This window comes from Trichosurus vulpecula, chromosome 5 (genome assembly GCF_011100635.1).
Source record: "Trichosurus vulpecula isolate mTriVul1 chromosome 5, mTriVul1.pri, whole genome shotgun sequence".
Lineage (NCBI taxonomy): Eukaryota > Metazoa > Chordata > Mammalia > Diprotodontia > Phalangeridae > Trichosurus > Trichosurus vulpecula.
In genome coordinates this window covers 46851446-46866133 of record NC_050577.1, presented here as the reverse complement: position 1 = coordinate 46866133, position 14688 = coordinate 46851446, and the positions used below count along the sequence as shown (strand labels likewise).

At 41.5% G+C, this 14688-nt stretch overlaps 1 protein-coding gene across 1 annotated transcript; it reads right to left on the bottom strand.

The window, feature by feature from the left end:
• Nucleotides 1–3569: 3569 nt before the first annotated feature.
• LOC118850856 (general transcription factor IIH subunit 1-like) lies at nucleotides 3570–5219 on the bottom strand. Its single transcript, XM_036760500.1, has one exon. It carries the CDS (start codon nucleotides 5217–5219, stop codon nucleotides 3570–3572), a length of 1650 nt encoding a protein of 549 aa, XP_036616395.1.
• Between the last annotated feature and the right edge of the window lie 9469 nt (nucleotides 5220–14688).

The following is a 14688-nucleotide window of genomic DNA, read 5'->3' as shown; positions in this document are numbered from 1 at the left end:
GAGGGGCTGAATCCTGTGAACCTGGTTAAGATTCACACCTCAGGAGGCCCTTTGACAATTTTTGAGGGTTGTGTGGGGGACAAAAACTAAACCCAAAATTAAATACAGAAGCTTCTCAAGTAGAAAATAGAAAGTAATTTTATTATGATCCTGTGGGAAAGGGTAGTCTCTGAAACTATGGAAAATCAGTAGGGAGAGGTGGAGCCCAGAGGGCAGATCTTAGCCTTTATGCACTAGAGCAAACAACCCACCCCACCACTGACCTTTTTGGTGGAGTTCAGGCTCACAATCTGGTGAAAAATCTAACCCAGGAACAAGGGACATGGAAACACTAGTTGGGTCAGTAACAATTTTTAAGAACACATATCCTTATTTGGCGAGGCTTGTGCTAAGGTGGTAGTGGGGAGGAAGTGGGTCCAGCTTCTCTAAGTTCTGGATTTCTATAGGTCAGGTGATTTCTCAGTAACTGGAGACTTAGACCTAGCTGTCAATCAGAAGCGCTGAGCCATTCCAAAAAGTCCCCACCTCCATTTATCCCACTCAATTCACAGAAAGGCTAAGAGCCAGATTCCATGAGAGGGCTTCACCATCCCACTCAATTCTTCCTCTCACTTGTTCATTGAAGACCTCTCACATCAGTCTTGGTACATCTGAATTCTTCACCTTCACTATCACCCCTTTTAGTAAATATGGGAAGGATTGATCGAAGCATTGACAAATCAAAGGGAGCAGTCCCCTTTGTAATACAGATACAGAGACCCAAAGGAAAAACATCAATGTAATTGTTAGTGAGGTCCCCTGTTTCTTGGAATCTTTTCAGCCATCTTCAGCATCTTCTTCCTCTTGTCTCCTTGTAGGAACCAGCTTTCTGTCCATCCTCCTACAAAAGTCACCTTAGCATGATTTTAAACTCCCATTTCTAATCCTTATACCCTAGTCATTTTACATTTTCAAAATTGGAACTTTTACCCACTGTCCTGTTCAAGAAATTCACATCAGAACCCAGTTTTGTTTTCATTTTACATTAGCCCATTATTAATTTCCTCACCAGGAGGATGAGATTTCACTAAGGAATCAACAACAGCTTCCAGTACATACATAAATACATCAAATAATCAATTTTTAATACAGTACATATAACATCATAAACTTCTAGTCATGCCATGTTTCTCTGATGGTATTTACAAAATCAACCACAAGCCATTCTTATTTTAACATTACTACTCCTTTTAACATTATTAATGAATTTAGAGAAGCTTGATATTAAACAAATAACATTCTCACGAGGCCTTGACCTAATTGTCTCCATGCCATTACCAGGAATTAGAAGACCCTAACTTATACAGGAACACTAATTCCAGTCCTATGGTGTTACATGGAAAAAAATACTAATGGTCTTAGAAACCTTTTAAACAAAGAGAACATTTTAAGGTGAGTCTTAAGCAGTTTGCATAAATTTCTGCACATGTTCTAGTTCTAGATAAAAATATTAGATTTCCCAGTAAAATAACACTAAGGTGGTCATATCTTTTACTGACTACTTTCTCAGATCACAGAGATTTGCTATAGAAGGGAAAAAAGCAGGGACATGTGCCCTACCCAATATGACAGGATAAAACATCCTTGGCTATGTTTAAATTCAGATATAGTTACAGTTCTTCAATTATGCAGTATCTGTTTCCATAGCTAAACTCAGGAATAGTCAGGTGGGAAAACATTCCTTTCCAATGGAACACAGTGGGGAAACTGAGCCAGGAGTATCCCATACGAGATTGAGGCTAAGATTGCCCCCTCGGCTTTTTCCCAAATACAGACCTCCACCTGTTAACCGCACAGGATCACATTCCCTCTGAGTAGCTTATCTTGTGTCATTTCTCTCAGATATTATGTTTCTCTCAGACAACTATATCCAAATTTAAATGCAAAACTAAATTAGTTATGGTCCCAAGTGCCTTTTGCCTTAAACAGCAAGTCTCACTAATCACAGCTTAGAGCCAAATACAGTTGCTTTTACTCTCATGGAGATTGCAATAAGCAATAAAGATTGACCAGGACTCACATCTTCAATTTTCTTTTTTTTTTTCTTAAAAGCCAGTCACTAGAGGTCATCTGCAAATTCTCAGTTAATCAAGTTCCTCCCTTAGTAACTCCATATACAAAAGTTTACCAATTTGATACACTTCAATTTTGTTGGATACACTTTACATAGAAACTCCAACTTTAACAAAGTTTATCAATATCTGAGGCATACTGCTTTGTAGCCTCCTGCTGCATTCTAGTTTTGTGTTGTTTCCAGGCTTTTGTAGTCCTATAGGCCCAGAAGGCCTGCCAGGCCTTCTCTGTAGCCCCTGCTCCTTCCTTCCCTTTTGCCAGGTGGAGAAAGGTAAAGCGCTTTCTTCTTGTCTAGACTAAGGGGGAGGGAGGAGTAGGGAATGCACAGACTGCTGTTTCAAAATTCCTTACTCAAAAATCAGGATTAAGGCATTAAATGGGACTTTCTTAATGTACTTAAAACACATGAGGAAACAATGCCCTGAGGGTTAAGAATGGCTCCTTTTCCTACTTCATTCTCTAACCTGAAAGTGGCCCAGAGTCTCTTCCCCTTATCTTGAATTTCCCTCTTATCCTGGATCATAAAACTCCCAGTCTCACCTATTTTGTCACCCATCTTTAACCACCCTCCCCCAAGGCCTGTATAGAAGCCAGTATATAAGCATTAATCCCCCACATATAAGGTTCTCACCCAGAAACTCAGAAAATTCACAGTAGGTTTGAACTGCAGCTAATTAGCTTACAAATGGAAATTCAGCAGGATTTCTAAAAATTATACAAAAGGTTTTACAAAACATTTTTCAAAAATATTTTTCCATCTTTAAAAACTGTTCAAAATATATACCAACAATTCTTTGTTATTACAGAATTTTGGAATACCACAGAGGCACTGAGCTACTGCTCAATGTATGGAGAGCAAGCAGGAGTGGGCTGGGTAGTGAAGAATAGTTTCTGGCTATCTCAGGAAGTTGTGTGGACACAGTTCCTTCCACACAGTTGTATGCACATAAGTTCACTTTAGAGGCTAATTAAAGCCTGCTGGGCCATCATCAAGCATCTTATCATACAAAACTCTCAGAAGATGAATCTGATAAGGTGGTATCATCCACCAAGGTATCCTTGGGTATATTTTTGATTTTCAAATAGTACAATGGCGCAAACAACTTCATTCAGGCCATATTTTCTTTGCTGATCAACAGACAAGAGGTGATGAAGTTTATCTTTGAGTATTTCCTTGAAAGTCTTTGCTCACAAAAATCATGAACAGTTGGCTGAGTGTATGAGCTCCCCAATTCTGCTTGTTTTGGTTCGGCCCTAATTTACTTCCCCATTTCCAATCTTAACCACAGCTCCTTCACTCCAGGATGAGCAAGTTCCATAGCATTTGCTCCTAAGTCTATTGGTGGCAGAGGTCCCTGCGGCACCTTCTTTGGGATGCTGGAGTTGCTCAGGGTGTATTCTCACAGCTGCTGTAGAGAACATCCCAGGGACCAAGGCCTGAAACCCCTGGGGCTCCTTCACATCTTCTTCAGCAATTGCCGAGACTGCCATGTGTGAAATTTATCAAAGGCTGTCTGCAGCATCTCTTCTATGTAACTTACCAAATTTGTATTTAAATACCGTCTCTGAATTTTTTCTTGGAATGGGGAGAGCTTTGTAGCTTGGAATCGTTCCAAGTTACTCTTCATCCTCACTACCTTTTCTTCTTGGGATGGCGTGTGAACTGGAAAACAAGACCAGAACTGCCTCAGCAACTCCCCTACTGCCACATTCAAGTGTTTGAGTTCTAACTGAATGTCATTTGGCACCATGTGGTTTATGGCTTGCAGTGGTCCTCCCTGCATAAGTGCTCCTCCAGGGCATAAAGCTGTGAGGGTTCTACTTGCAGCACCACTTGAAAGAACCTGGGTTAGTTTGGGTGTGTAAATTTCCATCTCTTGCTTAATACTCTGAAAGCAATTGATAAGATCCTGACTTGTTGCATACTGGATGGACTGAATTGGAGTTGGGCCATGATAATACCTATCTGACTTCTTCAGGCTTAGTGCAGTGGTTTTAATGTTATTATTTCCCCCCAAGTCTTCATATTCAATGGATTCCTGTAACTTCATCCTCTTGACTGGGGGCTGAAAGAAGTCTGAATCCAGAGAGTTCCCATCTGTGCTCCTGTTTTCACTGTTGTGATCGTTTTGTCCTTCATGTTTTCTGATACCTGCTGCCAGGACCATAGCACTATGATAGTTAAATCTCTTGATGATCGCGGCATTGCTGGTCTCCTTTATGGATCTGGAAAAGTTGGAAGTAGATGGCCCAGGGGAAACCCCGTAGCCCTCATCAAATGATTTATCCTCCAGTGCCGTCAAATCTAGTAGGGGATTTTTCACTCCCAGGGATACCATTGTTTTGAAACTCTTTTCATCCATTTTGGCACATTCTGCAAAGAGATCTTTTGACCCTATATGAAGCTGATCTCTATGAAAATAATGTGATTGAAAAAATCGAGCCCAGAACTCTTTTTCTGCCATGTTGTGTGGAACGTTTTCTTCATATTTCATTTTTACTGCTGGGTAGGTCCTAAATATGGATTCCATGATATCAGAAGTTAAGTTATATCTTATGCCATTACAGCCATCTGTCTGGGGGCAGACATCAGCCAGAAATGCTGCAGAAATGCCCACATTTTGCTTGTGATTGGATATTGCAGGGCTCTCCACATTATTCCTGCTCTGACAGTTGACCCAGAAGTCCTCAGCGCCAATCACTTGACTCACAACCAGGTCTTTATAAAGCTGAAACAAACAAGGATCTTCTTGCAGCATTCTGTTTTTCTCGTCCAGTTCTTTATAAGCTTTCTTCTTGAATTTGGGCAGCAGCTGCTGGAAAAGGTCTTTCACAGCATTTTGGTCCTTTAGAGCTGTGCTTCCATTGGTAAAATGGAAGTTGATTTTGTCTCCTGCATGTAGGACCAGCTGAAGTTGGATTTTAGCTTTTCCAACGGGACTGATTTTCTGGCATCGAATGTCTGAGTACATATGGCTGATTGTAAAGCTGTCTTTGCCTTCAGGTGCCCAAGCTATCCTTTGTGCCAGGAGGTACAGAGCTCCATCCTGCTTCTTCTGCCGCACCTTCTTGACCATCAGTAAAACTTCTTCTGATGAAGTTGCCATGCTGCCTGAAAGATGAGTGCAGGATCCCCTGGTTGGGCCTGGAGGGAGGGTGGATGGGGCAAGCTTCTTTCTTCTCCTCTCTTCACTGGAGTTGCCTTGCTGAGCCTGGGTCAGGGCTTTGATGAAAGGGAAAATTGAGGTTCTCTGTTCCACTTCTGCTTAAGTCGCCGCTGGGACTGAAGGGGAAGGAAGGAGCCAAGCCAGGTGCCAGGAGGCTCCACTCTGCTGCACTCAGGATCTGAGTGTGTTCCACTCCTCCTAGGCCCTTTTATCCACCCCACCACAGGGAAGGGAGGAGAAGGGAGGGGCCTAGCCAAATTCACTGGTTTAGATTCACACCTCAAGAAGTCCTTTCACATTTGTTGATGGGTAGGTGGAAGCACTGACTCTAAATACTGGTAGAACTTGGGCTTCCCAGACACCAGGAAGCTAGATTTGGGTGAGTATCCAGATTCTTGGCCATTCTCTTCAATTTTCTCTTCCTTTGAAAGAATCCTGTGAAGATATCATTTCTGTATAATCGAAGTGGTTTGTTTTACCTCCATGCCCATGGGAAGAAGCTGGGGCAGAAGAGATGGAGTAACACTGGCACTCCTGCTGCCAATCCATCAATATTAAATAAACATTAAGGCCCTACTAAGTGTTAGGCACTGTGCTAAACTAGGAATGAAAATAGGAAAAAAAAAGACAGATGTCTCAGAGTGGCCTGGCCAGAGGAAAAACAAGATGCCCTGAGCCGAGCTCCCTCTTTACCTGGTGGCTTTTGGGTTCCTGCTTCTGCCCTCCCATTCCAAGAAGTAGAGGAAGGTGCTAAGAGAGACTGAGGAGACAGAATTCTCTCCTTAATCTTGTTCAGACCCCACCCAACATTCCAAGGAATTTAATCCAAGGTGGGAAAGCCTAGCATTCTCTACTCAGGTTTGGCTGGAGATGACAAATTCTTTGATTAGATTGCCTAAGGCTGAACAATTTGGAAGTATATGCCAGCCCCTGCCCCAATCTTTCATTAGAATAATGCCACCTCTCATTGTAATATTCAGTCTTCTCATTAATTGCTAAGTGATCAACGTTGACTTCCACCCTCAAGAATACCCACTCTTCCAAGAGTATATAAACTGTGAGCCCACCACCATCATTCATTTTTGGTCCCACAGATGGCCAAATGACATTCCTTTTATTAATAAAATGCTAGTATTATTGACAAAATGATTAATTACCAGGAATCTATATGTCCCCAACCTTGGAAAATTTACACCTTAAGATGGCAACAATATACATTTTATTATAGTAGCTCAGATGTATCCCAGGCTTAGTCTATGGGATAATGAATTTAACATTGTGTTTGTACCTTTGTTTCATAAACTTCTTTTCCCTTTGTCTAATTCTTCCCATGTCATTCAGTAAGAATGCTCTATTCCAGGGATCTAATCTTTCACAGGATTATGCAAGAGTACCAATTTACTCACCTCTTTGGGATATGGGATGACTACACATTCAGATTGAAAACAGCAAGATTTCACGTACTTGCATTGTGCCCACATCTTTTACTGACCAATTGCTTGGATTACAGAAATTTGCCATCAAAAGGAAAAGCAAGGACTGGATGAAATAAAACATCATAATTTTTCCAATGAGAGAGCATCAATTCAATCTCATAGCCAGAATCAGGAAGATTCCTTTTCAAAGGAATACAATGGGAAAATTGAGACAGGAGGATCCCACCCTTGGTGGAGCCTAAGACTGTCCTCCCAACTTTTCCAGATGCAGACCTCTACTTGTATCAGTCACATTCTCTCTGGGTAGCTTGTGGCATTTCTCTCAGATGGTGGATTATTGACTATTGCTTGTGGATGGATTTTTATTACCTATCAGATATCTCAAAACACAATTCCCTATGGTCCCATGAGGCTTTCCCTCAGATGGCAAGTTTCACTAATCAAAGATTTTCTAAGAGTTAGGTCTCAAATGTCAATTTCTCCTCATACAAAAGCCAATCCCTAGAGATCATTTCTATATACTTGCAAATTCTTAGAAAGGCCACTTCCTTGTTTAGGATTTCGATAACCCAAACCAGCTCTTTGGCAAGCTTACAAAATTAGGGAAGATCCAAAGGGACCCCAGAGAAGGGGCTTCCTATTCACCCCACCTACCCTAAGAGCTACCAAAATATGTCAGCACTGAAATAGGAATAAGGTAACACACCCAAAGGGGACCCATGAAAGGATGTGAAATTACGTCTGCCTGATTGAAGCTAAGCTCCTGTTTGCTGAATCTGTAAGGAAAGCCCATATTGCCTAAAGCTTAGAGTGTTGGCCCTGGAATCCTGAAGAAGGGATCAACTATCTGTCTCTGTGACCCTGAGCAAATCCTTCAACTTCTCTGATTCCTCAGAAACTGAAGGCAAAACTCTTAGCATAGATCAAAGGAATCTGGAGAGCCTGGATCCACAGACCCTGCTTTGATGAGTAATTTCTATTCATAACAGAGTTTAGAAAGACTTAAAAGTATAAACAGAATGTAACACTGGGAAACATTGCCATTCCTGTTGTGTTCTCTCTTTTGCCCTGAAAGTAGAGTCAGCAGCAGCAGCTGCCACAGCAACAGCAGCAGCAGCAGCAGAAGAAGCATCATCTTCATCAGGCAACTCCACGTTTCCAAAGAGCCCCAGCCAGAGTCCTGGAGACTCTGCTCACAGAAAACAGGGGTTGGTTTGTCTCCCATCATGTAGAATTTCTCACCCATTGCTTTGGTGCTGGGACCCAAACGAAGAGAGGAGGAATCAGTATAGCAGGAATGAAGTCATATTCATACTATGCCTTCCTTCCAAGGCTGGAAACTAATGCTAGAGATGAGTGAAAATTGAGAATAGAAACTCAAACCCAATGCATGGTGGAGAAAGAGAGTATTTCTTTCTGAAATTTATACTAGAATCTTCTACGCAGATTCTGGTCTCTGGAACAGACACTCAACAGTGAACTGCCCTTTAATAGTCATTCCCATACAGTCTTAGCAACCACACTAGCACCCAAAGTGAGCTGCTAGCACAGTTTCTTGGTCTGCTTTTCTAAGGAAAGACAGCTTGAAAGGGCTTAGTAATCTTACTTTAATTCAACAATGCAGAAAAAACAGAGACATAGAGAAATTAGTGCAGAGACTGATGAGTTACCCAATAGACAGGGCTCCAACTGTCTTACTAATCTTGCTACATACTTTAACATTTAAGTTCATCACAATACCTGGAAGCACCAACATCTGGGGGAAGCGGTTGGAGGGGTTGTCCTTAACAAATGGCCACCCAAAGTCCAGTCTGGGAAATCAAAGATTCTTTCCATGAGTCGCAGAGGCAAAATACCAGTATCTAAGAATATCTGCACTTTCTAAGAGCCAGAAGCCTAGAAAACCTACTTGGCTCAGTGCCACCAGGTTACAAAGCCTATGTGACTCAGCACCTGATTGGTAGGGCAAAATACCTGGGAACAGGAGATTGTTATGACCATGGATCCTGGAAAACTAAACTCCAAGAAATACTTACAAAAATAAAGTTTTATTATCCCTTTGAAATTAAATTTATTTCTGATGTTGATAAAGGGACAGCTTGATGGGGAAGAAGGAATAAAATGCCTAGTCAGGGAGTCAGGAGGTCTTTTTTTTTACTTCAAATCTAGCCTCAGACACTTAGTTACACTGTGACCCTTCAAAGTCATTTAACCCTGTTTGCCTTAGTTTTCTCATCCACAAAATGGGGTGGAGAAGAAAATGGCAAACCACTCCATCATCTTTGCCCCCTCACAAAAAAAGCAAACAAAAAACCCAAATGGGGCCACAAAGTGTTGGACAGGACTGAAACAAAATGAAAAACAACAAAAACATGTATAAGCAGAGGGAAAGATAAAATTTATTTCATCTTATATGAAATAGATCTCCAAGTTGGGTTTACAGAAAGGAGGACGGAGGGAGGGGGAGGGGCTGAGTCCTTCGAACCCGGTTAAGATTCACACCTCAGGAGACCATTTGACATTTGTTGAAGGGTGTGAGGAAGCATTGATTCAGAAGGTTGGTATGACCTGGGCTGCCCAGACAGCAGGAACCTGGATTTGGGCTGAGTATCTAGATTCTTGGCCATCCTCCTCAACTTTCTCTTCCTTTGTGCACAAATGCTCATCTCAGGGGCTTCTTTCAAAGTAGTTTGTTTTGCATCCATGCCCAATAGAAGAAGCTAGGGCAGAGCAGATTGAGTAACCCTGGCATTACTGTTGCCAATCCATCAATAGTCAATAAATACAAAGCTCTAAATATGAAGAGAGAGTAAAGCTGACAATTTTGTGCAACTCTGCCTCACTTAAAACGAGTCAAGATATCACCCTGTGTGACCAATATCTGTATGATATTGGTCCTCTTCAAAAAAGGAGGACAAAACAACCACCCAGAGCACCTCTGCTAGTCATGCCAAAATGGAGATCAGGGTGAAGTTGGCAGCCTGAAGTGTGGATCAACTTGCTTTGATTCCATGGCCAGTCAAAGTTTGTTCACTGAAACAACTGAACTGAGCTGTTGGTGATGAATGTATAATGGTGTGGTTAGTAAGTTGGTTTAGCTAAACTGGAAAAAGAGATTGGGTATTCCCTCCCTGTTCCCACTGTCTCCTTCCCTCTTAGAGTGAGTTCAACTGGTCTTGTTAGACACTAGGATGTTTTGAATGGTTCACTTTTGTGAATCAATGGAGTATGTTAACTCTCATTCTGCCTGGTGGTTCCTTGGCCTCAGGATACATCTGAACAAATATAGAATGAATCACCTTGCTATCATAAAAGGTGGCCAAAACTCAAGTCCCCAAGATGGCAAAGCTATCAAGTTCTCTCTCTGCTTGTGCAGATGATTCATAACCTACCGGATTTTAGACTTTTTTCTCCCATGACTAATAAATTCAGTTGTAAGTACAAGCTTGCACGCAGGCCTGCATATGATGCACAATTTAATGATAAATGTTCACATTCTCACTGCAATGGTAGGTGCTCAATAATCTATTGATTCCAGTTACCTAGGGCCAATGTCATCTCTTTTTCTTTTGGTTTTGTTTCTGAGTTGCAAATTTATATAAAAGTCTTACAAAAGCATTAAGGATATCTACAGCTACTGATGATCTGGAGTGAATGCTGTCCTGCAGGTTATTATGTACATCATCTCTTTGCCAATATTTTTTTTTACCACATTTCACCCCCTCATTTTGTTTCATGAATATACCATAAACTCCCACATGGGGAATCCTAAAAAGGAACAGAAAGAACCAATTATGTGTAGAGTAAATGTCACATGAGGTTCTGGGTTACAGAGAAATTGGGCTACAGAAATTGGTACCTGAGGCAGGTGCTATCTAGTTAGGGAGCAAGATGGGGTTGGACCAGCATGGTGAACAGTAAGATGAGCTTCAATTCAAATCCTGGCTTTCCTATCTACTAGCTGTGGGACCTTAGGAAAATCACTCCTCCTCACTGAACTTGATTTGCCTCCTCTGAAAAGTGAGACTAGATAGTTTCTGTGGTTACCTTCAGAACTAAATCCTATGAAAATATACAGAAGAAGCAAGTTAAGAAAACTTCAAAGTATCAGATGTGTGGTGCAATCTATCGTAGCTGAAGGAGGGAGAGGAGGGGGAAGAGGGGGAGGAGGGGGCAATTCTAGGTATGGAAGACAGTCTGTGAAAAGGCAAACATAGGAGATAGAATGTCACCTATGAAGAACAGCAAATAAGCCAGTTTAGCTGAACTAGAGAATTTGTGTGAGGGGGAATAATGGGAAATATCAAAAGACTGGAGCAAGAATGTGAAGTTTTAAATGCTAGAGGAATTTGTATTTTATCCTATTGCCTGCAATTGCATGAGTACACAGGGCAGATGAAATCCTCATTTTATAGAAGAGAAAAGTAAGGCTTAATTAGAGACGGGGAAGTGACTTGTATAAAGTCAAACAACTAGTACAAAAAAAGACCAGGAGTATTTTTGTTTGTTTGTTCAATCATTTCAGTCACGTGGGAGTCTGTGACCACATTTGGGGTTTGCTTGGAAAAGATATTGGAGTGGTTTGCCACTTCCTTCTCCAGCTCAAATGAGGAAACTGAGGCAAACAGAATTAAGTGACTTGCCTAGGCTCACACAGGTAGTAAGTATCTGAGACCAGATAGGACCTTGGGAAAATGAGTCTTTCCAACTTCAGGCCCAGAAGATCTTGTAACTAGCTGCCAAAAATGTAGAAGATGGGTTTCAATAGGTATTGACTCAAGGGCACATTATGGAACAGCTTTATCAAAGTCCTCATAGGACCTTAAAAAAAAAGTCTTTCTCTTCAAATCAAAATTTAAAAACAACTGAGTCCTAATTACTTCAATTTTGACTGACAAACCACTTTGAAAGAGACCGCTGAAATTAGCATTTGAACACAAAGGAAGAGGAAATTGAAGACTGTGGCCAAGAGTCTGTATAATTGTTGGGGGTCCCCGACCAGCAAGGACCCCAATCTCGGGACGCAATGATGAGGCGGGAGTCAGAGTGGATACAACTCCGATTTATTGGGAGACATTATCCAGTTTCATAGGGTTTTGCACTACATGAGCAGAAGCAGGTGTCCAAGGGGTAAGGGGGTGACAGCATAGGAAAAAAACAGAAATGTTGCAGTATGAGTATATTGTTGCATTTAGATTAGATATGGGCATCGATATTGGGTGGGAAGAATCTAGATGGTTGCAGATTATGGTTTCTCCAAGCGTATGGGAAAGATTAGGACTGTTGCAAGATAGTTTCTGTAGGAGTATGGGAACAAAAGGGGATACTGTTCTACAGTATCTATGGAGGCATGGGAAGGCTTGAGCACGTTACAAGCTGGTATCAGAGCTGTATGAGCTACATGAGGCACAAGGCAGGATGTCCTTGTAAAGTATCAAAGATGTTCCAGTAAGTAAAGTAACAAAGCATTGTTATGTTAGGCACTGGTTCAAGAGCATTAGGTAATGGCCAGCTGGGTTCCTCCTTCTGGGCTTGTGAGTCCCTTGTGGACGGACTCTGCCTGCATGTGTAGGATGACTACAGGGGGCTCTTAAAGGCGGAGGCCCTTCCTCTGGGTGCCTGCCATTCCAACTCCTCTTAAGCCTGTCTGGTTTTACCCAGGAAACAGGCCAAGTGCTAGGGTCCTGACAGCCCCGGGGTCGGCACCAGCCCCTTACATATAATAAGACCAAATCTCATTTCTTGGTGTCTAGGCAGCCCAAGTCCTACCATTCTTCTGAGTCAGTGCTTCCTTATGCCCATCAAATGACATTTGACCTGGATTATAGCAGCTCAAGGAAATTCTTTGTGATGCCTTGAGCAATGGTTCTCACCAACCTAGGAGTCTTCCTAAATTCAGTAAGGGATCAAAGGAAGAGAACAACTGGTTCTTAGAACTAAAAGTGGCCACATGGAAGAATTACTCCAAACTGCCAATAAGACATGTCAAATCCCAACAATTCCAACAAACCAGCAAAGGCAGCTCCAACTTTGAAAGGGCAGGTATTTAAGGGAGTGTGGAAAGATAGGAGGCAAAGTTACTGTTGAAACTATAGCATTAATCCAACCATTCCAGAAAGTCATTTAGAATAAGGTCATTAAAATGTCTCTACTCTAGGACCCCTCCCCCCAAACCTCACTGTTAAACATATAGCTCAAGGAGCTCAAAGACAAGTGGTCCCACATACACCAAAACATTCTTAGCAGTACTTCTTGTGGCAGCAAAGAAATGAAAGCAAGTAGATGCCCAGATGACTTTTACAGATGGTTATATAGAAATGATTGGCTCAATACCTTGCTACCTCAATACCTAGCTTTCCTCAGCATGATGGAAAAAGTAGATAGTAACCATGAATACTCTTCCTTCCCACCCCACCCCCAACATGCTTCCTACTTGATGGGGTATAGCTGGATCTCCACATAGCTCAATAGTGCTTTTTTGTCACATACCAAGTACCTTTTTCATTGCTTTCAAGTTAGAGCTAGATGTGAATGGGCAGGTGTGCTGGGGGGAAGTGGACATGCTTGGGCTACCTAATGTCCATGCCTTGTGCTGTACTCTGAAAGGTCATTCAAAAATATTTGTCCAAGGAACAGAGGGAGGTCTCCTCGAGACTTATCTCCAATGAACCAGAAGGTCCAGTTCTTCTGCAAACTTGAGATCTGGAAGGTAACAGCTGAGGAGCTGCATGTCAGGAACTTAGCATTAATCTACTTTGGAGAGAGCTGCCATTTTCTGCTTGGGTCTAGGCCAGCCATACAATGTTTTATCATTCTTCCTAGATCAATTGTGTGATTTACAGGGTTCCACACATACTTGTGGTGATATGGTTTATTGATGTGATTGAGATACCATAGAACAGAAGGAGAGAAAACCAAAACTACGTTAGGGACCCCTTTCTGCTTAATATAAGGTCCAGAATTCCCCCACCTAGGGAACCCTGTACCTCCCCCAAACATTGGGGCAAGTTTGATATATATATATACACACATATATATACATATACATATATATACATACATACACACATATATATACATATATATATATACATATATACACACATGTATATACATACACATATTCACGGTTTAATGTTCATAATGAGTTACTTACAATAGGGACCAGTCTGGGGCAGCTGCCAGATGAAATTCTCAATAGTGGCTGGACCCCTGCAAAAACCCCAGGACAGCACAGGGATAACTATAAACAAAGAAAGGAGGAGCTATAGAGTGCTTCACTGTGGATTGCTACATATTAGCAATCAGCTCATTTCCAAGCTTGGGGCATTAAGCCAGGGCTATTGGGTAAATGCCCAAACCACAGGGTTGTGTACTCATTGTGAATTGGTCACTGTGTCCATTTTATGGCTTTTAACCATTACATTATCTAAGTTATGGTCACAGTATCTAAATCATGGTTTTCACCAGTCAGTGCTGAAGTTAAAGCTTTCACTTCTTACTGTGTTTTATGGCTCTTCCCCAATAGGGACTGCACATTTAGCCTTTCCTTTCCAATCAACATCCTTGGGGATACATGAACTATGGTTGGTGTCTTTTGATTAAATTCTACAGTTTTCACAATGCAAAGGAAACTAGTGACCACAACTTTCCTTTTTAGATCAATAAATATTGGTAGCCCACATAGATGACTAGATCTGAAGCCTATCAGAGAGGCAATAATATCCTGCAAAATGTCCGTATTATCTGGTTTAAAATATAATTTAAAAAAATTGGCTGGTGCAAAAAGCAACAAAAATAAGGTTTTCTGAATAGAGTCAAAAGATTTTTTATAGGCCATCACAGCCCCAAACTGGTTTCAGATTTAAAGCAAAAAGTTTGATTTACTTAATTCCTGGTATTCTGTTTCCTAAGAGGTCCATGTCACTTGATGGTCCTCTTGTATCAGTGGATGCTCATCAGAGACTCTAGGC

Excerpts from the sequence above, each read along its gene's own strand:
- LOC118850856 (XM_036760500.1), bottom strand. The coding sequence starts at position 5,219 with ATGGCAACTTCATCAGAAGAAGTTTTACTGATGGTCAAGAAGGTGCGG.